The 25836-nt window shown below is 43.5% G+C and overlaps 2 protein-coding genes and 1 long non-coding RNA gene across 4 annotated transcripts in view; 1 reads left to right on the top strand and 2 right to left on the bottom strand.

The window, feature by feature from the left end:
- The window catches only part of RALGAPA2 (Ral GTPase activating protein catalytic subunit alpha 2), a 299634-nt gene extending 290666 nt beyond the window's left edge, over positions 1 to 8968 (top strand). For both annotated transcript variants that reach the window (XM_084624472.1, XM_084624471.1), the window contains one exon: positions 6405 to 8968. In XM_084624472.1, the coding sequence (XP_084480598.1) occupies positions 6405 to 6559 (155 nt within the window). In that variant the 3' untranslated portion in view covers positions 6560 to 8968. The remainder of the gene's footprint in view (positions 1 to 6404) is intronic.
- Positions 1 to 25836, bottom strand: part of LOC311518550 — a 32441-nt gene that overhangs the window by 4950 nt on the left and 1655 nt on the right. The gene's annotated exons all lie outside the window — the stretch shown is intronic.
- Positions 18704 to 21334, bottom strand: INSM1 (INSM transcriptional repressor 1). Its single transcript, XM_084623571.1, has one exon. The coding sequence runs from the start codon at positions 21203 to 21205 to the stop codon at positions 19730 to 19732; it is 1476 nt and encodes a 491-aa protein (XP_084479697.1). The 5' UTR covers positions 21206 to 21334; the 3' UTR covers positions 18704 to 19729.

Here is a 25836-nt window from a genome sequence, read left to right as displayed (position 1 = left end):
TGAGGGCTAGAAACTATTTTTAAATGAAAGATGAGATTCTCATCTAATAACATGAGATGAGTTGGGGCTTTCAGAAAAAACACCAAATACTGCAAGACTCATGATAAAAATGTTGATGGTTGGCAGCACTGAATTTCTTGTGTGTATACCATTTATCAAACTCTTTGAGATGACATGCACTATATTCATCTAAAATGTAGTTGTTGAAGATACTATTAAAAGGATGCTATCAACTTGAAAACCACATTTTTCCACTGAATAACATGCATCTGTTTTTACACTAACACCTAAAATTATTGGAATGGAGAGAGATCACAGAGAAAACAGTATTTTTCAGTTTATTTATTTTGTACGTTTAACATCCCTTCCAGTCAGTTTCACTGTTCTGGTGTTGGTCAGTCGCACTTCCTGTCTCATATTCTAGGGGGATGAAATCACCTTCATGAACTAGGAGAGCTCACATGTATGTTCTTCCACAGCAAATGCAAGAGGGTGTTAGCAGAAAAGCTGAAACTGAGGCAGCAGGCCGTCATATAGACAGGAGGGAGAGGGGTAAAAAGGAATGGGACAGAGCGTATTTATTGGTATTGCTTTCAGGACTGCCCTTCCTCCCCAGATGGAAAGAGCCTTATAAATATCAGCAGAGAAGAAAAATCTTTTTTTTTTTTTTTTTTAAGGATTTAAAAAAAAATCTACATGCAGTTTAAAGGGTGCTCTATCAGAAACTTGAATTATTTTAAACTGACTTCCTTTAATTTTCCAGGGATCACAAACCATTCATTAGAAGTATAATTTTCCTCTTTATTACAAACTGATTGTTGTAATCCCCTTTTAGACATAAAGCAACAGAAATATAAAGCCTGAGATCCATGCACAAAAACTATGTGCAATTGCACAATACAATTATCATAATTTTTCACACAAATCAAGTATTTGCTTATGCAAATGATCACAGAATCATCTGAATCATCATTTGTTCATGCAAATATCTTATTTGTCCATGAGGTTGTACAAATTGTATGCACACCCATGCACACTATTGTACATGCATTTTTGCATGCACAAGTGGGCTTCTACATTATAAAAATGTAGTCCAAAGAGCTTAACATTATATAATCACTTGCTGATTTTAACTTGACCAGCAGGTAAAAGCTATTTAAATCTTCATGAAACTTCAGAGTTTACCACTCTTGGAAATTATACAGCCACTAATTGACTGACAGGAACAGAGCACTAGAATGTCTATAATTTCATAGTAATGTGCATGTAATATGTCCTTAAACTTGGTGGAAATAATTGTGTGCTCAAATTTTTTCTCCATATTTCAACCGATATTGGAGAGAAGTGTGGGTCCGCTCCTCCCACTTACACCTCGCCAGATAACAGCACTAATGTGAACTTTAAAGAATATCATTATTTTCCACTTATGAATGATATCTTAGTTACTTTCTGAATGTTTAGTTTGCTTTAAGATGCACAGTGTTCTTGCACAACTAAATGGGTGTAAGCAATGTCTATGAGCCTCATAACAGAGCAGTAGGTGTGCTGTTCCTTTATTTATATGATTTTGTTTTTTCCCTTTAGATTAAAATATGTAAAGGTCTCATTACGGTAATTGACAAAGGTAAGAGTGACACCTCGAGCAGGCTACCGCACTGGCATCACGCTAGATTTACTAACCAGCTTCCTTCCTTCCTTCCTTCCTTCTGTTGCTAATATAAAGCTGAAACAACTCTTGGTTTGTGTGGTTCATTCTCTCTCTCTCTCTCTCTCTCTCTCACTCTCACTGCAGTCCCACCTCATCTTCAGGCCGGGTCTCTTTTTCTTCCCCCAAAACATGAGTTCCAAGCTCTGTGCTGGAAAAGAGCGACCCTGACTATGCTCACCTCTGAGTAACAGCTCTAAGAGCCCGGCTGCCTGCCCTGTTAGCATCCCCCTGCATGTCTGAGAAGCGCATACTTTTTTTTCATTCTTTCTTCTGCTCCTGTTTGCTGCAGGCGGAATCTGACACCAACACCTGCCATAGTGGAAAATGTCTTTGTTGCTTTGCACTTTTGTTTGAATTGCTGCAGGGGAGCCAATGGGAGTTAAGTCCATTTACTTTTTTGTTGGCTAAGCACCATGGAATAGGATCTTGAGATGGGGCCGATAAGGAGTGGCACGTGCTGTGCTGGCCCTTTGAGTTAGCTCAGCTTAATAAGGGCCTCCCTTTCTGGGGAGGGCAGATTGCTGAACTTGGGCCTCTGAATGGAACAGCTGGGGGAGGAAAAGAAAACAAAAGAGGGGAAACACAGAGTGTCCTGAACCTGGCGATTGGGGGTGCGGTTTAGGACCCGGAGAGCAGGCAGGCCGGCCGGCCACACGCCAGGTGTGACCTTTGCAGGCTCCTCGGTTCTGTTTGTTTGTCTGGGCAATTTCCAATGCACTGATCGAATGGAAGGAAGCAGCCTGACAGCAGCATGCTGGCTGGATACGCTCAGCGGTAGCCTGGGTTTAGGCAAAGAGGGCTTGAAACACTGAATTAACTCCTTGAATCCTGATTCACAGATGGATGCAACCCCAGAGCCTTTAAATAATAACCTGTCAAACTAGAAGCTCAGTGGATTGATGAATGGTTATTTATAACCCACATTGTATCATCTAAAAAGTGTTCCATGCTTATAAATGATTGATTGTTTTACATTACCTGAAATGAGGATTTTAGGCTTAGAGTATCTTTTAGTAGGTGTTTGTGTTTGAATTGTGTATTTCAGAGGGCGAAAATGGAGCCATCTATGAATCAGAATCTCAGATGCTAATGTTCATTATTTAGTGATGGACTTTTTTACTAGGCCATTTTTATAATTGCTTTGATGAGTTAGAACTTTTGTGCTGCCTATTTCCCCCCCCCAAAAAAATTAGAATATAAATTTAGATAAACCTCCTTTGGGCTGTTGGAAAATCTTGAAATCTCATTGTAACCTTTATATTAATGTATTGTTTATTTTTACATATGTGGGTATTGTCCTGTTTCCTGTCACTAAACTGGTGCGTAGTTAAGTGGGCTAGAGTGTGTTATCTGAATAAAGTTCCAAGCTTCCATTGCTAGAAGAAGGCCAAGTAATTTGAGTTCATGCCAGACAGCTTGCAAGTGGAATTACAATATTTGTATGAAAGCCTTTATCTTTTGTGGTTATTACTTGCTCATTCTGCAGCTGCTGTCTACCTATCAATCAAGATGGTTTAGAGGGACCTTCAAGGTTGATTGCATAGTTAAGGACTTGCCAGAAGAAAGTTTTGACTGATGGAATGTACAAACTCCAAAGGCTAAAGGAATGTTGGGGATGATTCTAAATGCTTAGGTGTGGCTATGCCTTCTTACACACTGTTTGAACTGCCCTGCTTTTCATATGTGCAGGACCTGTATTGTTGAGAGCTTGCATGACTATTGCTTCAGCTTGCCCGTTTGGTGAAAATTGTATTATTTTGACCATCTGCCATTCTGCTTAGCTGTAGGAATGTAAAATACAGCACATCCCCCCATCCCATCCTCCCCACCCACACACACACTTTCTTTCTTAGGGAAAACACAGCAATTTTCCAGTTCTAAGCCAAAACTAATAGGTCCACATTTTTCATAGAAAATGTCTTTGCATATTAAATCACATTTTTCACTTATTTGGAAGTGCTTTTTTTCTGCTCGAAATAGTTAACTGACTTTTTACTTACCAGTTTTATATTTTATCATATGAAATGTGAGTATCGGGTTTGTTAATTAGTTTAAGAATTTCAAATGAGCAGTAAATGCTTTCAGATTAACAGCAACTGAATTGTCCTTTCTTTTGTTTTTTCATGCATTAGAATGATATTTAGTAACATAGTTGCATTTAATTATTACAAGTTTCACTCTTGTCATAAGTGCTGTGTTTTAAACCTTACAGTAAGGAAACAAATTGAGACACTGACTGTGCTGTTGCATTTCCAGACTTTGCTTCTGAGAGGAAGTAAGATTAATACAGGCATCTAGCTCACAGTGGTGCAGCTGAATTTCTAGAAGCACTCAGAAGACAACCCAGGATTGCTTGCAGCTACACCACTGGGAGTTGCTTTTTGTGTAATTGATTTGTGAGAATCTGTCTGCTAAACTTATAATTTATGAAATATTCTTTCTGTAAAATATCTTAACCCCTTCAGGGAGAAACTAAAGCCATGGAGTCATGGTTAAAATGCTAGCTGCAATCATTAGAATGGGTCCCTTCTGTCAAGCATAAGGAAAGAATGATTCAAATGAAAATGCTTTAGTTTAGAAACATACTGGGCTAGGTTCACCAGTGCGCTGAGGCTGCTTTCCACTGCTTCAGCAAAGCAAAACACCCGTTAGACTGGGTTTACAGCTCCTTTACACATCCATAGTATGCAAGGGAGTCTGGCTCATTAGTTTTATGGTCACTACAAGAAGGGATGGGATGAGGTAGTTTAGTGGACCTTAGCATCAGGTTTAAAATACCTAGAACCATATGTTCAAATCCTAGCAGACTCAAGTTAGTCCTTTGTCTTTCCAAGGTAAATGGAGTATCATGCAGTTTAGTACAGGGGTATCTTTCAGTTAAGACCTTACAAACTGATGTCCTGTCATCTTTTCTTGGACATGAAGGATTTCCTGATAGCTTTCATAAGGGCATGATTTACCCTATGGTTTCTGGGCCAATTATTTCCCTCCTCCCGCTGTTGTATAGTGTGCTATTCAACCAGTTGGTTGCCAACTTCCACTGCAGATGTAATTCAGTAGCAGATGCATTTCAGTGGTGGGGTTTGTGCACAGTATCTGCAACATTTTGGGATCATTCGGGATGCAAGGTTCTATAAACATGTAAAACGTTATCTTAACACAAGTAAATTAAATCCAGGTACAGGAGCAATCTGAAAATATAGAATGTAGATAAATTAGAGATGGGCTTACGCTGAAAAATGTAGCTCTAGGTCTGAAGTTTGTGGATGCTTAGCCCTTTATAGACATAGAGGCCAACTGTGAAGTTTAGATCCAGATTTGAGTTTGGATTCTGAATCTTCCTCCTCCATCCCCAGAGGTTTGGAGGTGTTTGGATAAGGGGCTTTGCTTCAGTCCCATCTCTAATAAAAATATTTGTATTGAGGATTTACAGGGAGAACTATACCATTGTTTAAAAATATTGCACCAGGAGAGAGCTGATGAAATGGCATTCACACTTACAGAAATGTCCTGGGACAAGTCAAAACGACAGTAGCAACAACAGAACTGTGTTGCAGCATGCATTTTTGTATTCCTCAGAGCATGATTATAATTGCACTGGGGAAAGACAAGAGTTGCACACATGCTTTAATATTATTCATTTACTTTTGAGTTTAATGGCTGTGTCCTCATCTGTTCTCATTCAGACAAGCTATTTGGTCCTGACCTCTAGTTGTAATCACCTTTTGGGAATGAATGAGTTGTAACTTAAATGTGTAAAATAACAATGTGTAAATACATGTGGACTATATGGTAGCCAACAGAGATTTGCTAAGCTTTGCATAAAGTTCTTAAATAGCCTTCTTGAATACAACAGAAATTATGGTGATTTCGTTTACGGCTTCCTTAATGGAATTGTTTAAAAATACGTTGCTTTTTTCTCTTCAGCATTAGCAGTTAAGGCACCTTACTGTTGTTGTATGATCAGAAATAGTAATACTAAGGAAACTAATTTTCAGTCCTCAGAAACAGAGAAATTAAATACTGCAGAGCCATTCAGTGAAACACAAAACAAAAACTAGCACTTTTAATAATACATGTGCAAGAGGGAGATTTAGTGCTATATTGTACCTTGAAGCACCAACCTAGGAGTAGACCCCAGAGACACTGTGACCCAGAAACACTCCTCTGAGTCCCACACAATTCCTTCCTTGCTTCAGGGGGCAGCAGTAAATTATATAGCCTCTGTGCCAGCTCAGCTGAACTGGCCAGCACTTTGAGAGAGTGGAGCCAAGACTCTACCCACTCCTCCACCCGTCCCCACACACCTGCTCTGGGGTGGGGGAGGAGCTGGCGCAGGCAGCATCTGCTCATTCCTGCACTCTCAGTCTCAAGGTCTGGGTAGCCAGCAGAGGGGTGTAAAGAAGGTTCGACCTCCCCTGCCTAAACACTTAGTTCAAGTCACAACCTAGTCTTTTGTTACCTTCTCTGGAAGCAGCCAATACTAGCCTCCTTACCATGTATGAGAAGCTCATTCTTCTTAACCGTTAGGTTCCTTGGGCCAAACATATTCCTAGTGCAACTCTGGTCAATTCAGTGGAGTCGTACGGGATGAATTTTGGTTTCTTTTTTGTATCTTAGGAAGCACTTTTGTCATTGGACACATTCTATTGTTCTAATAATACTTTTTTATTTTCTTTGCCCACTTGCTTTTCAGGCTGTCTCACTATGAGTGCAAGTGCTGATCTTACTGTAACCACAGGAATAGAGTTAGCAGAGCAGACCTCTCCAACACTACCCAATGCCACGAAAAACAAAGCTTCTGGGAAACTTCGGCACTCTGCTAGTGCTCTCAGCAAATCTTCAAATTAAAGCACTTTGGAAAGGGAAGCCTATTCAAGGGAATTTGAAAAAAAAATCGGAATAAAATAATTTACTGTATCACTAGAACATTGCTACATGCTTTGGATGAGCATATAAGGAAGTGTACAGTTCCCTTATGTGGCAAAACTTAAATTATTGATGGACAGCTATCACTTGATTTACCTGTCATGCATTACACTTGATTATTGTTGTCACCAAAATAACTATGTCAAAACTGGATCTTTTTCAGTGTGTGAGGCATTTAACTGATGTGGGGTAACTCACTTATTTTCCCTTAGAATCTGTAGATGCAAGTACAGCTGTCACAGGAAAAGGATGCAAAGCAAGTATTGAAACCAATTATTTAATTTACTTTCATTGTGTTGATCGTTTAATCATTCCAATGATAGTTTAACACCTGTGTGTATATTAGCAAATTTTGTCTAAATGGAAAACAAGTTTTCATTTAATTAAACATGATGGACTTTTTCTCTTAAGTGTGGGTGAATGACTTGGGTGCTTTTCAGTATGTCATCAAGTGCTCCCTTCCTTTTCTGTTTTGAATTGATACCCCAGTACAGTTTTTGTGCATAAAAACCGTAAGTATCAAATAGCTGTTTTAAGTAATTTATTTGTAATCTAGGAAAGTGCTGCTAATTGCATAAATCACCAAGACCTGGATTAAAGTCACTTGGCTTAATCTTGCCCTTTTATTCAAGGATGCATGTCCCCATTCATTTAGTAAAATCCTGAAATTGAGCTTGCGCTGACCCTCGCAGGATTGGGCCCTTTGTGGGATGCTGCATATTAACATCCCAGAGAGCAGAATTAGGACCCCTGCATTCTATCTCTTATTGTTGGTTATAACCATCACATGCCAATGCTGGTAAATTTAAGGGTTTGCGGTTTGGGCTTTTTTGGTATCTTAACAAAGATTCATACTTATACCATAAAATGTAATACAGGTTAGAGATGTTAACCTGTACAGTTTGGTTCATACCATTTAGTTTATGTCTGTCCATTTATTTTTTGATAGAAATCTTCTTTTGCAGCACTATCTTTGGACATAGGGTCATTTTGTCATATGAAATGTTGCATGTGATTAATGCATAATGTGAGCTAATCACTTTTTTCTGTTTGTGTGAAAAAAATAAAATGACCAGTGATTTCATTTAGAAAAGCAAATATTGCACATTTGCAATAACTACTTTTCAACCAGATTTGTGTAACTGGGAGCCAGTACACATCCTCAGTAGCCACACTGACATAGCACATCAACAGCGCAATAATCTGCATATTAAAGTATACCTAGTTAGTCCTAGATATTGTAATAACCTTCCCAGGATACATTACATTGTGTTCTTTTGGTGATCTGCATATTGTGCAAATGTTTTGGATATAAAAAAACCTCAGTACAATTTCAGTGAATAGTGGTTTTGAGGAGTTAAGGGGAAATTTTTGTACTTTTAGAAAATTAATATTACCATAAAAGCAAGGAAAATAAGAGACACACACTGTAACCACTTAAACACTTAATAGAAGGTAGGGAATTCAGATTTAAGGCTGAAATTCTGTCATCCATTATGACTTTGTATTGCAAAGGTCTCTAAACAGAAGTTGATTTTCCATATAATAATGCTGTAATACCTAGGAACAACAGGGTATGAAATGGCGGAGTTTCAAAACTGAATTTCCTGACCCTTTTTTTGTTTGATGGAGAGACAAGGGGCAGTTGTCAGACACCTAACGTTACCGTAAGTTTGTTTTTTGACATTTTGGCTACTAGTGTTAATATATATGTCTGATTTTTGTATCATACCCCTGTAATCTTCCTAATCTTCCTCAGGTCTAGTTAACATAGTCTCTGTTTGTTTGTGTTTATTAAGCTGGATGCACACCTGAAAAACTTAATGTGACTTCTTACCTGAACTGAAGGGGAGCTACTTTAAGTAAAGCTAAATGCACCATTGGGTCGCCATTTTTATTTGGGCTTTTTGTTTTTGCACTCAGTTTCTGTGTATACATTAAGTGAATGTTTATTTTCACGTTCACAGTGATCTGTGCTTATTCTCTGTAAATAATGAATGCTATTTGATAAATCTTTACAGTAATAAGTTATAGCTTGGCATTTTGTTATTGACTTTTTGTATTAGTTTATTTGGTTCTAGTGGTAACCAGTTTATCAGGAAAAATTAAAATGGGATGCACTCATTATCCAGAGCAGAAACTAGAAATTGTTACTTGTGATGTTAGTACATAGTCTACACTAGCTAGCATGTACAGGTAAATGCAGCCAGCCTCCTGGCACAGAGCATAATTGAATTGCTGACATTTCTGATTGCCATTTGACTTTCTGTTCAAACCTTGTTCTTTGCAACTTTCTGATTGTGTGTCTATAAAATAAGTTAGAAAAAAATGTGTATTGCATTATCTAATGTGTTTTCATTTTAATCATTGTTGGGTAAGGAGTTACTGTGCTTAGTTACCCAGTAAAATGTGTGTCAAATACACACCAGGTGGAGTAGCTCAAAGAGCATTTTTCTGAATGAGACAAAATATTTCCTTCTAAAACGACACCAATCTCTAATGCAGGGAAGAATGAAAGCGCAGAATTATTATTTCCCTGTTATAAAAAAGTGTATTTTCTTCTTTAAAAAATGAAAATTAGAATCTGAGGGTTTTGGTAGTATAAAACAAACAAGTACACCCTTTTCTTAACTCCTCAGAAATCTATTAAATCTCAGTTCACTGCATAATTCTGATTTAAAATATGTTAAATGTAAAAAATGTATCTTTGTGATATATACAGCTACTCTGGTCCTTTGTTTAGATGCCAAGTTAAAACAAGGTACATTGATCCTGTGGCAATGGATTTTATTTCCAGTATTGCAGTAATAAATGTAGATTTGAATGCATTGGATGAATATGGATACAATAGAGTGTCATTTGCTTACCTGCACCATTTTTGACCACCTGCATTTTGGCTAAGAGAACAGAGCTATTGGCCAAAATTCAGACTTGGTATAAATAAATGCAATTCTCATGGAAAGCTCCGAACAATTTCATTAGTGACTTCCATGGTGAAATAAGTTACATATCTGGTGTAAGTGGTAAAACAATGTAACTGACGCAGATCTGGCATTCCTGTAACTGAAGCTGAGTAGCAGAATGGGCTGTATAGCAGGAAGAACTGCTAACATGAGGATGTTAGGTGGGATGTGGGAGGGTAAATTGGACTCCTGCTGAATACCAAAGAGTTGTACCTTTTTTCTGTCCTGCTTACACCATTCTTAAGCCACTGGTGAATTTGGCCTATTGTAGACTTGACAGACAGACAAGTACACTGCTAATCCATAAAAGTACAGGGGACCAGACTGTTCCATCACATCTGCACATGCAGGTCCTTGAGAAGTCACCTGACAGGATGATCAGACCCATTTTGTAAGAGTGTATTATACTTTACAAATGAGCTGGCTTCTGACAGATGGAAGTTTTTGTTTAGCTTTTATCAGTGAAAACTGTTCAGCTACCCGGCAACATACTTGCCTAGTCCAGGTTCCATTTGGCATAATTAAACACCAACAACTAGATTTCATGTAATCTAAGGACAGTTCACTCCCTGCCCCCATCATAACAGTATTTGTATTTCCATAAGGTTTCCTAGAAATTTGAAAACTAATATTACAAATATGCTCATTTCAATATTCAAGGGAAATCTCCAGAACATCTTCAGTATCTGATGACATGAGAAGACCTCCAATTAACCCTTGCATACAGTGACAATAATACTAGTGTCTAAAAATAGTTGGTAAAACTTTGGGGTGAGGGGGTCACCTTTTATAAATCATGAGACTAAAGATATTTTTCAGTTTGTGTTGGACCAAACTCTACAACAGCTGTGGCTGAAAATTCTCTCCAACTCCAGTTCTCTTGACAGTTTGCTTCATAGTACCCTTAACTGGGGAAATAAAACACTCCAGAAGTGTGTGCTGTTGTGATGCAAGACCTTATTACCATAGTGCAACTCCATTTGTCATTTGGCTAAGGTGCTGTAGTGGATATATTTTTACCATTCAGTTGTCAGAAAGATAATTTACAAAAACAAGACATCCAGGAATTTTATATATAACCTAGATATACCTTCATGTGTGTTGGGTAGATACCTTTCCCAAAGTGTAAGGGTAGTCATATAATAGAAGTGAATTGTGCTTATGCAATATTTCTTTTGTAAATGCTTGTATTCTAACAACGGAGGGAACAATCATGGTATCTTTAGAAAACTCAGGAAGCTTCCCTCCTTCAAAATGCCGCAATCTTCAGCGTGAAGGGGCAATTTTGCATCCTCTAGTAAAGCAGGAGAATTGTGAGTCTTTTAAAAATGCCTCCAGGAACCAATAAGATACAACACTTGAACGTCTCCGCTCATTAGGAAGGGAGTCTGTTTTCCTAATATACAACTGGTTACATGGATATTTCCACAACAGTGGCTTTGCTTTTATCACAAGTTATAAAGTCAGGGCTCCTGTTGCTTTTACTAGAAAAGGATGCTTGAAGAGCCTCAATCTTTTATATGTTCTCCTATTGGGCCCATTTGTAATGTCCAGTATACGGAACTGTGCAGAAGCAGGTGAAGTGGAAATGGCTGTGCTTTGTAATTTTCTTGTCTCTGAACATACCAAACAATCTTCCCAGTTCATTATCCTCACGAAAGTCAAACAGTGGAATTTCAGAAAATAAACTGTCCCCTCTGAGACTGGATTCCAACGTGTCACGTACCACACTAATCCTTTACTAGTCTACGGTCTAGGTGATGATCAGACCTAAGGGCCGATGCCCAAAGATGTGATGATGCAGAGAGCCTTGCCTTCCCTTACACTCCTGGGCAGGGGCCAAGAACAATCCCAGTGGAGAGCATAGGCACTGTGCCCAGCTCATGCTGACAGCAATACTAACTTCCCAAAAGGGTGAAGGGTAAGAGCATCCCACTCCCGGCAACCATGCTGGCCTGGCATGGAGCACAGTACATGCTGCACCTTTAAACAGAGTGGCAATGCATCATTGCAGCATGTGCTTCTCCAGAGCCCCAGTTGAATTTCCATCTGGGGTTCGTGCTATGCTGGAGCCTTTCCTCAGTCCCCCAGTGTGGCTAATGGCTTAGAAAGCACAGTCCAGCCCTTAAAAGGCTTTGAAATGTTATCACATCTGCATTTGTGCTTTTAGTTTGAGATTGAATGAAAGAAGAAGGTACAAACTCCACAATGCACACTTGTGTAATCTCGTGCACAAATGATGCACTCATGTCGCATCCTGTGATTGTTCAGAAACCATGTCCCAGATTATTTAGCTTCTTAGGCACTGCCTCGCTTGAAGCCATTTAATATGTGCTAGGATGATTTCTGGGAGAAAGTGAAAACAGCCCTATTGGTGACTTTCACTGGATAGGGCAGTTACAACTTTTGCTCCTCTTAGAACTTGATTGAGAAAGTTGGTTTCTCAGATTGTTTTGGGCCTGAGTCATGCAACTCTCACACAAGGAAGGTCAGAGTCATCCCTCATGTGACCATATCAAAATCAAAGAGAGTCCCCAGGGGTGAATTCACCCTATCAGACTTGATAAGAACTCCTCATGGGAGCAAGGTGTATTCACTAGGAATACAGGGTCTGATCCTTATCATCAACTAATAATGTTTGACATAATGCTTTAAAGTCCAAAATGCAATCTGCTGCAATTAGCAAAGCCTCTCTCCCCTTTTGGGCAAAGCTGTATAGCTCTTGGATTGCCTTCAAGTGAAATGTTCAGCAAGGCCCCTAACCATCCATATGGCAGAGAGAGATTTGCCTGAGTGAGGAGTTCCAAACTGGGCCCAGACAGGGTACTCAAGGTAATCAAAATGATTCTTCATTGGAATGTTACATATTTTATTCACACAGATGGCTGTGTCCTTGATGCACATAGGCAATTCAGACTGAAATTTGCTCCTTTTTCATCCCCTGCCCCTCCCCCCGCTGTCTGTAAGCCTCGCCTCCTCCAAAGGATCTTTGACTACTGAACTTAGAGCCAGCATTGCCACTGATACCCTTTCTCTGGATGATATTTAGGAGCATTCATTGCAGCACTCAGCTGCCAGTAGTAAGTACATTTGATCAATATTTTCAAAGAAATGGCCCTTTGGATAAGTGCAGAAGTGAGGCCCTCATGAGAGCACTCTCACTGTATTGAACCTGGCAAGCATTCTCAGCCGTAGCCTCTGGCATGGTTTGAACCAGCAGAGGCTGTGCAACAATGGCATTATCTTCAGCTTTCTCTGAAGGGGGTTTTGCAGCATTTTGCTAATAATAATTACAGACCATTACCAACCCCCAAAGACGTTATTTATGTACCATTCAGTGTAAGAAATGCTTAATGAGAGTTCCTCCTCTTCTAAGCCTCATAACACCTTGTTGCAGAGTGATTTACATGAACATTCAAAATGATCTCTTTCTACTGTTGATTTTCTACTCTACAGAGAGTTTACATAGGAAAATGAAGGGGGTCAGTTCTCTCAGTCATAATGGGAATGCTATGGGGGTATTTGTTTGTTGGTGGGGAAAAGGACCCCCTAGTGTCTATATTGGAGAGATTAGGGGGTGAGAGAGTTCTCTTTTAAATAGCCTTTGGGTGAACTTTTGATACTGAAATGGAAAGTTAATCCTACACAGCAGGAGATGAATTCTAAAGTCATTTTGTTTGTAAAATTGTTAGTGAGACTGTGTAAAACATTTGTTTTCTCCAGCACTGATGGGGATGAAGGCCCTGATGCTGTGCACACTTTTTTTCACATGTGAGTGACTACACACATGAGTAGTCCCACTGAGTTCAGTGGGGCTATTCACACACGAGTGTTTGCAGGTCAGGGACCTTAATTTGTTTTAAAAAAATATTTGATATGTTTTAAGAAATAAGAGGGAAATTTTCAAAGGGCAGTTAGCAAACCACCTCCTCAATGGAATTTGAGCATTTAAGTTCTCTTTGTGCTTTTGAAAATCTCACCTTTCCTTTCCCTATATACATGTAACATGCATGAGATTTAGTTGATCAAAAGGGAGAGACCCCCCCCAGCCCTGCAAAAACTTGCACACCTGTTTAAGTCAAAAGTTAGCACCTATTAAGTCTTTGCAGGATCAGGGTCTTAACATTGTTACTACTGTCTTGGTATATGTCAACGTTCCCATCAGAAACACGCCTATTATCAGGAGGTTGTTGCCCGCCATTCATTCAGGAGTATCTTGCTCTTGTATGGCTCCAAAATATCTTTGATGTTTACATTTGGGTGGGTTAATGTTAGATATATAAGAATTGGCAAAAGTACAGCGAAGGGCAGCAAAAATGATTAGGTGTACAAAAAAGATTCCATATGAGGAGAGATTAAAAAGACTGAGACTATTCAGCTTAGAAAAGAAACAACTGAGGGGGAATATGGTAGAGGTTTATAAAATTATGAATAATATGGAGAAAGTGAATAAGGAAGTGTTATTTATTCCTTCACAAAACACAAGAACCAGGGGTCACCCAATGACATTAATAGGCAGCAGGTTTAAAACAAACATAAGGAAATACATCTTCACACAATGTCCAGTCAACTTGTGGAACTCATTGCCAGGGAATGTTGTGAAGGCCAAAATTATAATTGGGTTCAAAAAAGAATTAGATAAGTTCCTGGAGGATAGGTCCATTAATGGCTATTAGCCAAGATCCAGGACACAACGCCATGCTCTGGGTGTCCCTAAACCTCTGACTGCCAGAAGCTGGGACTGGATAGCAGGGGATAGATAACTCGAAATTGCCCTTTTCTGTTCATTCCCTCTGAAGCATTTTGCAACGGCCACTGGAAGACAGGATACTGGGCTAGATGGACCATTGGTTTGACCCACTATGGCCATTCTTAACTAATCCATTTGAGTAGTCAAAAGACATGAACAGCTGAAGAATGGTTTCAGATACTCTAGTCCACATTGCCATATGCCTGAGCTAGTGCACTTGCACAGAGGTGAGCAGTCGCTAATTCTGTAAGATGAACAGTACTGTAATGTGAATGCAGTGCTGGCTAATTTACAGGGCATTAATTGTATGTTCCAATTGAAACTGTATCATTATTTGATCCATAACAAGTCTCTCCACCCATGAGATTTTTCTTTTCTTTTTCAGCATGCAAAATAGCAATAAGTTTGATGCTCAGGTTTAATGATCACCTAGGGTCTCTTAACTGTGCTTCAGGCCATTAACTTCTCCCATTTACATCACTCCCTGAGAAATGACCCACATCATGATCCTTATTGCTTAAATGATCACCCAGATAGTGAAGATCAGTACTGAGTCCTCTAATGATTATGGGCCTGATCCTACAAACACTTGCCACCAGACAGAGGACCTGAGCTAAAGCCCATTCAAGTTGATGCAGATTCTTTCCATAGACTTGAATTGGCTTTGGATCGGGCGTGTGAAGTTCCGTTGAAGTCAGTGGGGCTACTTGTGCTTTAAATGTTTCACAGAGTAAAGGTGAACATAAGCACTTAAGTATGTGCTTGTCTTGAACATTTGTGTACCCTGAATCAGGGCCTGTATGATTAATGATAATAGCATAAATGTCCCTAAATAGAAATGTATACAATAGACCAAACCTCTTAAGTCTGCCAAGTAAATAGCATTGTTAAAAAGAATTAAGTACCCACCAGATGGAGGTGCCAGATATTTTGAGATTTTTTTTCTTTTGAACTAATATTTAATTTACAAATGAAAAACTATAGAAAAGAGCAGTAAAATGCTGGCTTAACCCAACAACGTATGAACTGTCGCTGATGTATGCCGTTAACCTACTCTGCTGTACCTTGGTGTTACAGCAGATATGTCATCAGTTACTACAGTGATCCAAACTTCTAGTGGACTTTCAGCTTTAAACTGACAAAAGCCAGGCAATTAAGAGATAGGAGAGAAGCTTTGCTTTGCTTTGAAATAGTTTTGTGTGTAGATTAAGGAAAAAGAAGTCAACTTTCTAACTTAAGAAGAAAGGTGATGTAAAATTAACATTTTGCACTAATCCATTTAAATTCCCAGGGCATTGTGAAAAATATTGAATGTGTGTTTATTTATACTAGACTATGCTAGCTTCAAAGTAGTTTTCTCTTTTCTAGAAATAGTAACTGATCCTTTTCTAAAAGTAATGTTAGGCAAAGGTGTATTATGCTGGAGAGTAGGCACTTACTGTTACAGGACAACCATTTAAAATCAAGTTTCATAACTGAAGGGTGCATTCTGAAAACTTTTCCAATGTTACCTTACCTCACCTGACATGTCACTAGGCAAAATGTATTGATTATGAGAGTGCTGTATTCTGCAGTGGGGTTACATGGAAGATGTGGAACTCCTTTCTGCATGGTTTTAGTCTTGACTTGGCTTCAATGCTGAACAATAATGGAAAAATCAGAATCCAGAAGTACAGTCACATTGGGATGTCTATACATATCTTAGACTGCATAAGATCATCTGTTCAGTTATAAAAAGCAGGTGCTACAATGTCCTGTTTTGGTGCATTTACCTGTATTATAACATCTGTAAGATGAAAACCCATGCTTGAAGTGCCCATCCTTCTTGTTAACATATCAAAAAATTTTATGATGCAAATCTGAAATCTTTGTTATGTGAGTTTTACAGTGAACTAAGTTTCATTAAAATTATTTAAAACTGTAATCTGACTTACGTGTGTGTGTGTGTGTAGGTTTGAGATGCTTGGATGAAATGCGCTAGATGCGTCAAGTCCAAATGTGCTGATTCTTTACCAAAACTAGCCTTAAGAAAACCACAGTGATATTCCAAGTAATGAAATACAATTTAAATTATACTGTAAACTCTATAGTAAAACACTTAAGTCTTAATTCTCAGTTACCCTAAGGCCCCTTTATACTGTTCTGGCACACTAACTAATTTATTGGTCCCATTTGACTGCAGTGGAAGCAAAGTTAGGACAACACTGAGCACTTCTGAAAATCCCACCCTTGGATTTTTTTTTTTAAACCTGTACATAGTACCTGAGAGAGAGGATGCTGCAGAAGACTGTACTTTATCAGTGGATATGTGCCTAAATATCATCCTGGTGTGCATTCTCACTAGACCAGATTGGCTTGTCACCATGGGCATGTGCACCTAACAACAAGGAAAGGCAGTTACTGATAGGTTACATGGAAATCTCAATAATCAAACAACACTATGTACAAATCATAAAACAAGAAGATGCATGTCAACACTCACCCTCAGGCCCATCTGCTCACCATTTATAGATGCCAGAAGAAAACATTTATGGCTTGAATATGCAATTTTCCAGATGCAACAGATCACGCCCCCAAAATGCTATCTGAGACTGATTACAATGTGGCAATAGAAGCATGGAGATGAGAAAAGCACTTTCTAGGGGCGTGTGTTAGGGTTGCCAAGTGTCTGGTTTTCTACCAGAATGTCCCCTCACTCCCTGCCTGCCATGGCTCTGCACAGCTCCCAGAAGTGGAAACATGTCCCTGCAGTCCCTCATCCCCAACCCCACCCCAGAGCCTGCACCCCCAGCAACTGAGGTCTGGTCTACCTTACTATGGAAGTGTCTACACTTAGATTTGGTTCTTGCCGACATAACTGCCCTGCTATGTATAACTTCACCTCCATGAGCAACATACTGTTGAAGTAGTTACAGCGACTCAGTGTAGACACTGTCCTGCTTACTGGCTTTCAGAAGTAAGCCTACAATGCCCATACTGACAGTGTAATCCAGGGGTGGGCAAAGTTTTTGGGCCGAGGGCCACATCTGGGTGGGGAAATTGTATGCAGGGCTGGGGCAGGGGGTTGGGAGTACGTGTGCAATCTAGGCTGCTCTGTGCCAGGGCTAGTCTGTGAATGGTGGAGGGTGGGTCTCCACTGCAAGGCCCCTTGCAGATCAGGACTCAAAGCGGTCGCCTTTGTGGGGGTGATGCTATTTTCTCCGTGCTTCACTCCTGGGTGTTTGAATCCGCTGAGGGGGGGGGGGAGGTGGTGCTAGGTTAATGGCAGGTGGGCGAGCCGCGAAAAGGGACATGAAGGAGGGAGCCGCGTGTTTGCTTGTGATGCGCTCTGGACTGTAGCAGAAACGCAGCTAAAAGGACTAGCCCTGACGAGAATTAATTCCAGCCAGGGTTAAGGGCAGTCGCTCTGCTGGTGGCGGGGGAAAACAAAACAAGTGAGATTTACTCTGAGAGTGTCTCCACCGTGATTTCCCGCTGTTTCTGTTCGGCTCCAAACCCTTCGGCCAGTAGTTTCAATGTGGTGGGCAGTGCATGTATCTAGCTCCCCCCGTCCCCCGCGAGGCGAGAATAGGAAGTGCTTTAGAGTAAACTTTCTCACCTGGGGCCCCGAAGCCGAGCGGGTGAAGGTTTCTGCAATGGGGCTATGCCGGTGGTTAGACCCTGGCACTAGTGAAATGAAAGTTGAGATGGCTGAAGTCTGGAGCGCTCACTTTCACCTTCGCCACGGATCAGCTGAGCGCGCTTACAAGCCATATGCTAGCCCTGATCGTTACAACAGAGGGCTGTTGGTTTTTTTAATAAAAAAACATTAGCTCTACTGTGTTTGTGATTTGGGGCTGGAGCTAACGTATTGGTTGATTCAGGCCCAGGCCATGAGGCAGCCCTCGGTGAGGAACTGTCAATTAGCAAGAGAAAGGGGATTAGCCAGCCTGACCTCAGCTTTAGCCCTTCCCCTTTGTAAGGCGTTGGTTTACAGTAATTTGCTTCCTGGTAATTTTACCAAACGATGGACAAACTCCTCTGGTCTCCCAAGCTGCGCGCTCAAAGAAATAACGATTTAGCAAATGCCTAAAGAGCTTCGTTCTTCTTGGCGGGTTTAAAGCTGTAGGGGAAGGTGTAACTAGGCTGCCTAGGTTTTAGCTTGCTAAGTCACCTTCAAAGGAGGGTGTGTGAAAAATAATCACCAGAGCGATATTTTATATACCACAGCGGGCTCTGTTAAGCTCTTACTTCTTTTAAGCTTAAATGAATAGATTAGTCTTCGTTAAAGAAAAGTAGGAAGGCTTTGATTAATGAGAAATATGAGACGTGAAAGGATGTGTACTTGAATTTGAAAATATTTTATTTGAATAGTAAATAGTTATACAGTTGAAACAGTTCTATTGAAGCATTCTATAAATAGCTAACAGTTAAGAAAATAATGTGTGTAGAAAAGAGATTGCATCTAAAAGTAAGAGCTGTCGGTTGCACAAGAGCTGTCTGCGCCCTTGGAGCAGGATAAAATGGTCAAGATTGTGTGTTATTCTAGGTAGAAAAGTTAAAACCTTTTAGCAGATCCCTTTAGAACAAGATCTTCTTCTAAAATGCACAGTGAAATGGCAGGACGGGGAAGGGGAAAAGCGCATCAAAATATTCACGATCAAATAATATCAATCTTCATAATATAAATAAATAAAGAATAAATAACAATTACTCAAATCAACATATACATATAGTCAGCTCGTGATTCTACCTCGCTAAGGACAAACAATCGAAAAAAGAAAGTTGGCAGGTAATATTTAAGGCAGTTTCTACAGCATATTCTGGAGACCATCAACAGTAGAGTCAAGGCATTTGTGGCTATACTAAAGAAAACAAAATGAAGCAGTTTTATTTGTTCACATAAAAGGGGGTGGGGGTGTAAAGCCAGCTTCCAGCAGTTCACAAGCCATAATAAAGCTAATCATGTGGTAAATTCAGTTTACAGCCTGTGAAATATAAAGGCATTATTCTTCGAGATTGACTTTAAAAAATAAAAATAAAACCACCAACCAACCCAACCCCTAGGCTACGTACACAGAGAGATGGGGGCAGAGGAAAACCAGAGAGACTTCCTAAGGGGACCGTGATCCCGCTAGCGATCAAAGAGGGGCTGCTTTTCAGAGACTGAGCTACAGTAGCAAGGACGGAGGAATCACCACCAAGGAGACACTGGCACAAGTGGATTTTATTATTACTCCCCCCCCCCAGCCCCTTTGTTTTCATCTATAAATAAACCAGGCGCTGGAGGAGGGGCGGGGGGATCAGCCGGGGTCCTGGAGAGCTCGGCTCTGCAGGGCGAAGCCGGTCCGAGGCAGCTGCCAGGCTGCAGCCCGGGGGGCAGGAGGGGGAAGGCACGGCCTAGCAGGCGGGGCGCACGGGCAGCTGCAGGAGGATGACCTGCCGGTTCTCCGAGGGGTGGCACTTGTTGATGTGGCGGGTGAGGCCGGGCGAGCTGTAGAAGGTGGCCGGGCAGTACTTGCAGGGGAAGACCTGCGCCGAGTGCAGCAGGCGCAGGTGCCGCTCCTGGCCGCCCTTGCTGGGGAAGGTTTCCCCGCACACCGGGCACAGGTGGCACTCGCTGGCAGCCGGCGCGCCGGGGCCGGGGCTGGGGCTTTCCTCCGGGCCGGGCCTCTCCGGGCCGGGCCCCGGCTCGTGGCCCAGCAGGTGCTTGCGGAGGTAGGCCTGGCGGCGGAACCGGCGGGCGCAGATGGGGCACTCGTACAGCCCCTCCTCGGAGCCGGACTCCGAGCCGCCGCCGCCGCCGCTCCCGGGGCTGGGCGTGTCCCGCTCGCTGCCGCTGCCTCCGGCCTCCTTGGGCGGCGGCCGCTCTTCGGGCGCCTTGGCGGCCGGCGGCGGCGGCGGCGGGGCGCTGGGGGCCGGCCGCGGCTTGTGCCAGCGGCGGTGCGAGGCCAGGTTGGCCGGGCAGCTGAAGACCTTGTCGCACTCCGGGCAGCGGTACTCCACGCGCACGATGCGCGAGCACTTGTGCTGCGCCAGGGCGAAGGGGTCGGCGTACTCCTCCTTGCACAGCTGGCAGATGAACTCGCCCAGCGGCCGCGGGCCCGGCCCGCCCGCCCCCCGCGCCCGGGGCGGCTCCACCGGCCCCTCCTTGATCTTCAGCCCCAGCACCGGCGACGTGGTCACCTCGTCCTCGAAGTTCAGCTTGCGGATGGCTTTGGCTTTCTTAGCGGCCGGGGGCTTGTGCTTGCCGGGCTCCGAGCCGGCGGGGGGCCGCTTGGGCTGGGGGCGGCCCGAGGAGGCGGAGGGGGGCAGCAGGGCGGACAGGCTGCGGGTGCCGGCGCTCGCCTGGCCGTTGCAGTGGGTGTCACCGTGGGTGCTGCTGGGCATGCCCTGGGCGCTGCAGCGGGTCTCGCTGTGGGGGTCGCTCGGGGTGCTGCGCTGGGGGCCGCTGGTCTCCGCGGGGCTGGAGGAGGAGACCCACAGTTTGAGCTCGGCCGGGGCGAAGAGCAGCGGGTCCATGGTGCTGGGCACCGCCGGGGCCGGGAAGGACTCTGCGGAGACCGGCGAGCCCAGGTTGAAGCTGCGCTCCAAGGATTTCTTCTCGTGCTCCTTGCTGACCGGCCGGGTGGGGCTGTACAGCGCCTGGCACGCGGCCTCGGGGGTGCCGAACTGCACGGGTTTCGGGGGCGGCGGCGGCTCCCGGGGCGCTGGGGGGGCCGCCGGATCCAGGCCGGCGCAGGGGAGGGGCTGGGAGCAGCGCTGCTGGCCGCCGGCGAACAGCAGCAGCTCAGGCTCACCCTCCTGGCCGCAACGGACCCGGTAGGAGATCGGCGTGGCCCTCCGGTTCCTTTTCACGAGGAACCCCCGGGGCATCTTTGGCGGCTGGGCCGGCGGGGAAGGCACTTGAGGCGACGGCGACAGGGGCGCGGATCTGCAGCAAAAGGCTTGTGCGTCTGGCTCCAGCCGGCTGCCTCGCTCAGGCTTTGCTGCCTGCTCCTGCCATCCAGTCCGGGCTCAGCAGCAGAGGGACAGACCCCCGACGTGCCGCTGCTGCTGGTCCCCCTTTGCACTTGTTGTCTGGTGGGCGCCCCGCAAATGGGTCCCGTCTGCCCCTGCCCGGATCGCTGCACTCTTTTTAAGGGGAGAGGATGCCATTGTTCGAGCCTCCTGCTCCATCCCCGAGCCAATCAGCGCTTCCTGCGGCTCCTATGGATTGGAGGAGTGTGGGAGGGTGCAGGCTCGCAGAAAGGGGCAGGGACAGCGGGGTCGCTTGCTAGGTACAGCAGATGTACCTGAGGGGTTTCTCTCGTTCGCTTTCCTTTCTCTCCCCCCCTCCTCCTTTCCCCCCATTTACTTCTGGCCCCTCCCGGCTAAAGGCACACGCCTGGCCCCTCCTCTTTTCACGGTCTGATGGTTTTCTATAGGAAGGCACACGTGCCTGGCCTTTGTGTGTCTCCTCCGGGGGGCACAGATCTGCCAAATGGAAATGTCCATCAGCATGACAATGAGCAGCATCTCAAATCGGGGGGATTACCCGCGGTTCTGGAGCAAAATAGCAACAAAGGAGAAGAATGGTCAGAAATATGTCAGGAGGGTTCAATATGCAAACTGGAGAAGTGGGGGAGAAGAGAAAGAAAATGTAGGTTCTGAATTGTTTAAAAGCTCTCACCCCTAAGGAAATGCTGGGGGGGGGCGTATAATTGCAAACAACACATTTTAGGAGATTGCCACTGGAGTCTGAAAATTAGGACGTTAAATATACTGGCAAGGAAGTGTCCTCAGGAACTGATGGGAAGCCATTTCGAGAAGAAACATACATGCTGGTATACTGGTTATTCTAGTCTGAAGCGCTCATAAAATCCAGCACTGCTGTTCCTGTCCAGAATCTCTTGGAAAAGTTCTGACCGTAAATAAACACTTTATCAGCAAAGCAAATTGTTGAATTGGTACACTTTGGAGTTGAAGAGATTGGGCGCTGGTGAGGGGGGGCGGGGTGTAAGACTTGGGGGGAGGCTTTAATTACAAAAGAAAAAAAAACTTTTGTTAAATTACTGAAAATACAATTACTCATTCTGGTAAATGAAGCTTCTACCACTTAGCACAGTGTGTCAACCTCAGTGTTATTTATTATTACAATGCATCTCTAGTTTATCATTATATATATCTGACAAACTTCTTGTACACGATCCTCTGCGGCCTCATGCATTTTAATTCAGCTGGTGCATTTTGTCTGCTGTTTGACATCAGATGCTAAATCAAGGGGTCTAATCAAGTAGCTAAAAAATAAAGAAAGGGTCTGTCTGTCTCTGCACAGTAGCTTCCCAAAGCCTCACCCCCTTCACCTTTGTGAAGGAAATTAACCTCTTTCTATTGAATGCGACCCGCGGCCAATCTGGACGAGAAAGAGACGCGTGCTGCTGGGCTGGGGCAGGGGGAGAAAGACGGGAGGGCGGTGGAGAGAAGAGAAATCTGTCCACCAGACAAGGCAGCGGCTGCAATAGCACAAGACACACACACACACACACCCGCCAGCCAGCAGAAGTCATAAGAGCGAAAAAACAAACAAAACCCCAATACCCCGCCTCCCTCCCTGCTACATTTGGGACGCAAAAGGCGTTATCCTTCTAAAGGCTCTCTCTGTCACTCCACAGATTGCTCAAGGAAAAGCATGGACAAAAGTCTCAGGCAATAATACCTGTTACACGGGTATGGGATAAAACCTTCCCAGAGCTGCTTGTCCTATAATCTTGTCTAGAGAAAGAAGTAGGAGAGGGATAAGAAAAAGTGGCAATGATTTTCTCTGTTCCTGTCCCCCCCAGCCCTTAGAAGAACTGGATCGAAAGCCAGGTAGCCTGCTCAGGCTTCCCGTGTGAGTCTTGTGTCTGCTCCTAATCGAAGGGAATGTATTAGCCCCCCCTTCGCCCCCACCCCAGTGCCCTAACGCTGAAGTTTGTTAGCCGAGCTACATGGTGGTATTTTTTGCTTGTAGGTTACTCATTGCCCTTAGTTGCGCAGTGCCAGGGTTGGGCATGGACCACCAAAATAAATGGTCTGATGTTGAGGATGCTTGAACGCTTTTGCCAAAGCTTTATTGTCACGGCAATAAAGTTAAGTGAAGCACGTGCGTGTCTGCAGGATTGGGAATTTAAGGTAGCTCTCAGATAATAATCATGTAAGCTAGACCCTAGTGTAATAATTCATATGTTGCCTGCCATTCGTTATCGGGCAAACAGTCAGTTAATGACAGACCATTGGGGAAAACGAGAAAAATGTTTATGGGCCCATAGCGCTCTTTCCCTTCCCCACCACATCAGCCTCATACTGGATCTAATCAAACATTTTTTTCCTGCCTATATTGCAAACATCCAGAAATGCCTGCTAATCCAAATGCAACTGATGTTAGCCGTTTTAATCCTGATTTATATTGCGTCTATAACGACAGAGAAGAAGCGGTACTGCCCCCGCCCCAATTACTTTCTCCCCGTTTTATTACTCTGTAGGTTCCAGTTTGGCTAGTTTTGTAGTTGCTCAGACTCTTCTCCTGCTCTATAATATGTGAGGAATATAGGCACTCTTTTTCATTAAAAGAGATAAGTCAAAATACCTAACCTTAAAAAGCTGAATGCAAAGAAAAAAAAAAAACCGACAAAAACCCGTTGCAGCACAGCGAATTCAAACAGTGCTATGAATTAACCAAAGGGAATCTATTGAACCCTATTGAGATACTTCGAGTCAAAGGATCCGTTTCTTTTTGTTGTTTTGCTAGCCCCAGCCAGCTTGAAAAAAACAAAACAAAACAAAAAACCCCTCCTTGCTTTCAGTCGTGTACTACGGTAAAGATTAATTGCAACTTGAAAGGTACAAGTATTCTAAACTAATTTTCACAACAACAGAGTGGAAAAAAATGTTGGGGAGGGGGAGACACCCGTCTTCAAAAGCAGGTGCAGCAGTGTGCATCATCTGACAGTTGGAGCTGCTGCTGGGCTGTGCAGTACTTCTCGCACGGCCGCTATGGCTCACCAGACAACACGGCTTGCGTTGAACCCTAAAGCCGTTTTTGATTGGGGAGTCTTCGGGGCAAGGACTGGGCCTTCCTTTCCATTTGGGCAGCTTCCGACCTGAGCACCCCGCGGGCACTACGGCACGCTGCATGAAGCGGCACAACATACCAGTAATAATGACTTTAGCACCGATCTGGGGAAAGGCGCTGTCCAGTCAGTTGTGATAAACAGAGCCTTTTAAAAAATCAAATAGTATCAGTGTCTGAAACTCAAGACGTGACTGTTATTTTTGAAGCGTTTGAACTGAATGAGTCCCTCTAAAACTACAAAGCAGCTTCTCTTCCAACCCTATTTAACTCTTTGTCTTCAGCAGAAAACTTCCACGTTTCCCCCAGGGGATTCCCAGCTGAGTCCACCCCGCCCCCTTCCCTTACAAACCACTTTGTTTGCGCCCAGTTCCCTTCACAAGCAAGACGAGACCAACGGCATATGTGGGAATTTGCACAGGGAATATTTCGTAGCTCCTCAGGCCAGGAGAGACCGCTGTCATCTTCTAGTCTGACCTCCTGTGTGACACAGGCCATAAGCCTCCTCTGAATGGATTCCTGTTTGAAACAGAGCCCAGCTTTCACAAAGAGATCCAGTCTTGAGTCAGTTCAGCGCCACGTTTTGCAACTTTTTTTTTTTTTTTAAGGGAATAAGGCATGTTGTGTTTTTCTCGCTCGGTTTCGTTTGTATTCTGCCAAGATGGAAAATCAGTGGCAGCAAAGCTCAATTGCATGGCGTTTTCCTTTTGGCGAGGCTTGCTGGGGAGACGCGTTTCCACAAGATCCCCTATTACCCTGTCCTGTGACAAGGCATTGCGGGGCGGGGGGGGGGGGGGAGAGCACAGCCAGTTTGGGTCAAGGAGTTTGCTATTTTGAATGTTCCTGCGAGCGCATCGGAGCGAACGGCTAAACGGTTTGTCCACCCCTCAGCTTTATTGATTTGCCTACTTTACTCCAGATTTTAAGCATGCCTCCCTGTATCAGCCGACAGGCGCAGAGCGGTTTTGATTACTCAACACAGCACCAGCCTCATGCGTTTGGCGGAACAAACCCAGAATTGGGCTGAAGTGTGACCTGCAAAGAGCAGAGCCCTGCCTCCGATTAGATGTTTTTAAAATCGACCTTTCCCCCTTCCTGGTGTAAGTATCAAGTGGATTACAGATTTTTACTTCCACACACCCACACCCCCCTTTGTCAGACCGTTTCATCAGATTCACAAACCCCATTTTTGTACGGATCAAGCTGACCAGAGATTGTTTTACACACACACACACACACACCTTGTAGGTTGCAATCAGAAAGGTTCATCAGGTTTCTAACCCCCATTGTTGCATGACGCATAAACAATTGCTGGGTTGCTACTGTTTGACCTAGGGCTCGGGAGCGAGCGCAGCGCGTTTGGAGGAATTAGCGATTGTTGTGTCTGTCTGCGGGCCACGCGAGAGACACGCGAATC

Source organism: Lepidochelys olivacea (genome assembly GCF_965140295.1).
Source record: "Lepidochelys olivacea isolate rLepOli2 genome assembly, chromosome: 3".
Taxonomy (NCBI): domain Eukaryota; kingdom Metazoa; phylum Chordata; order Testudines; family Cheloniidae; genus Lepidochelys; species Lepidochelys olivacea.
Note: the sequence above shows the minus strand (reverse complement) of the source record. Positions and strands in the feature narration are given on the sequence as shown.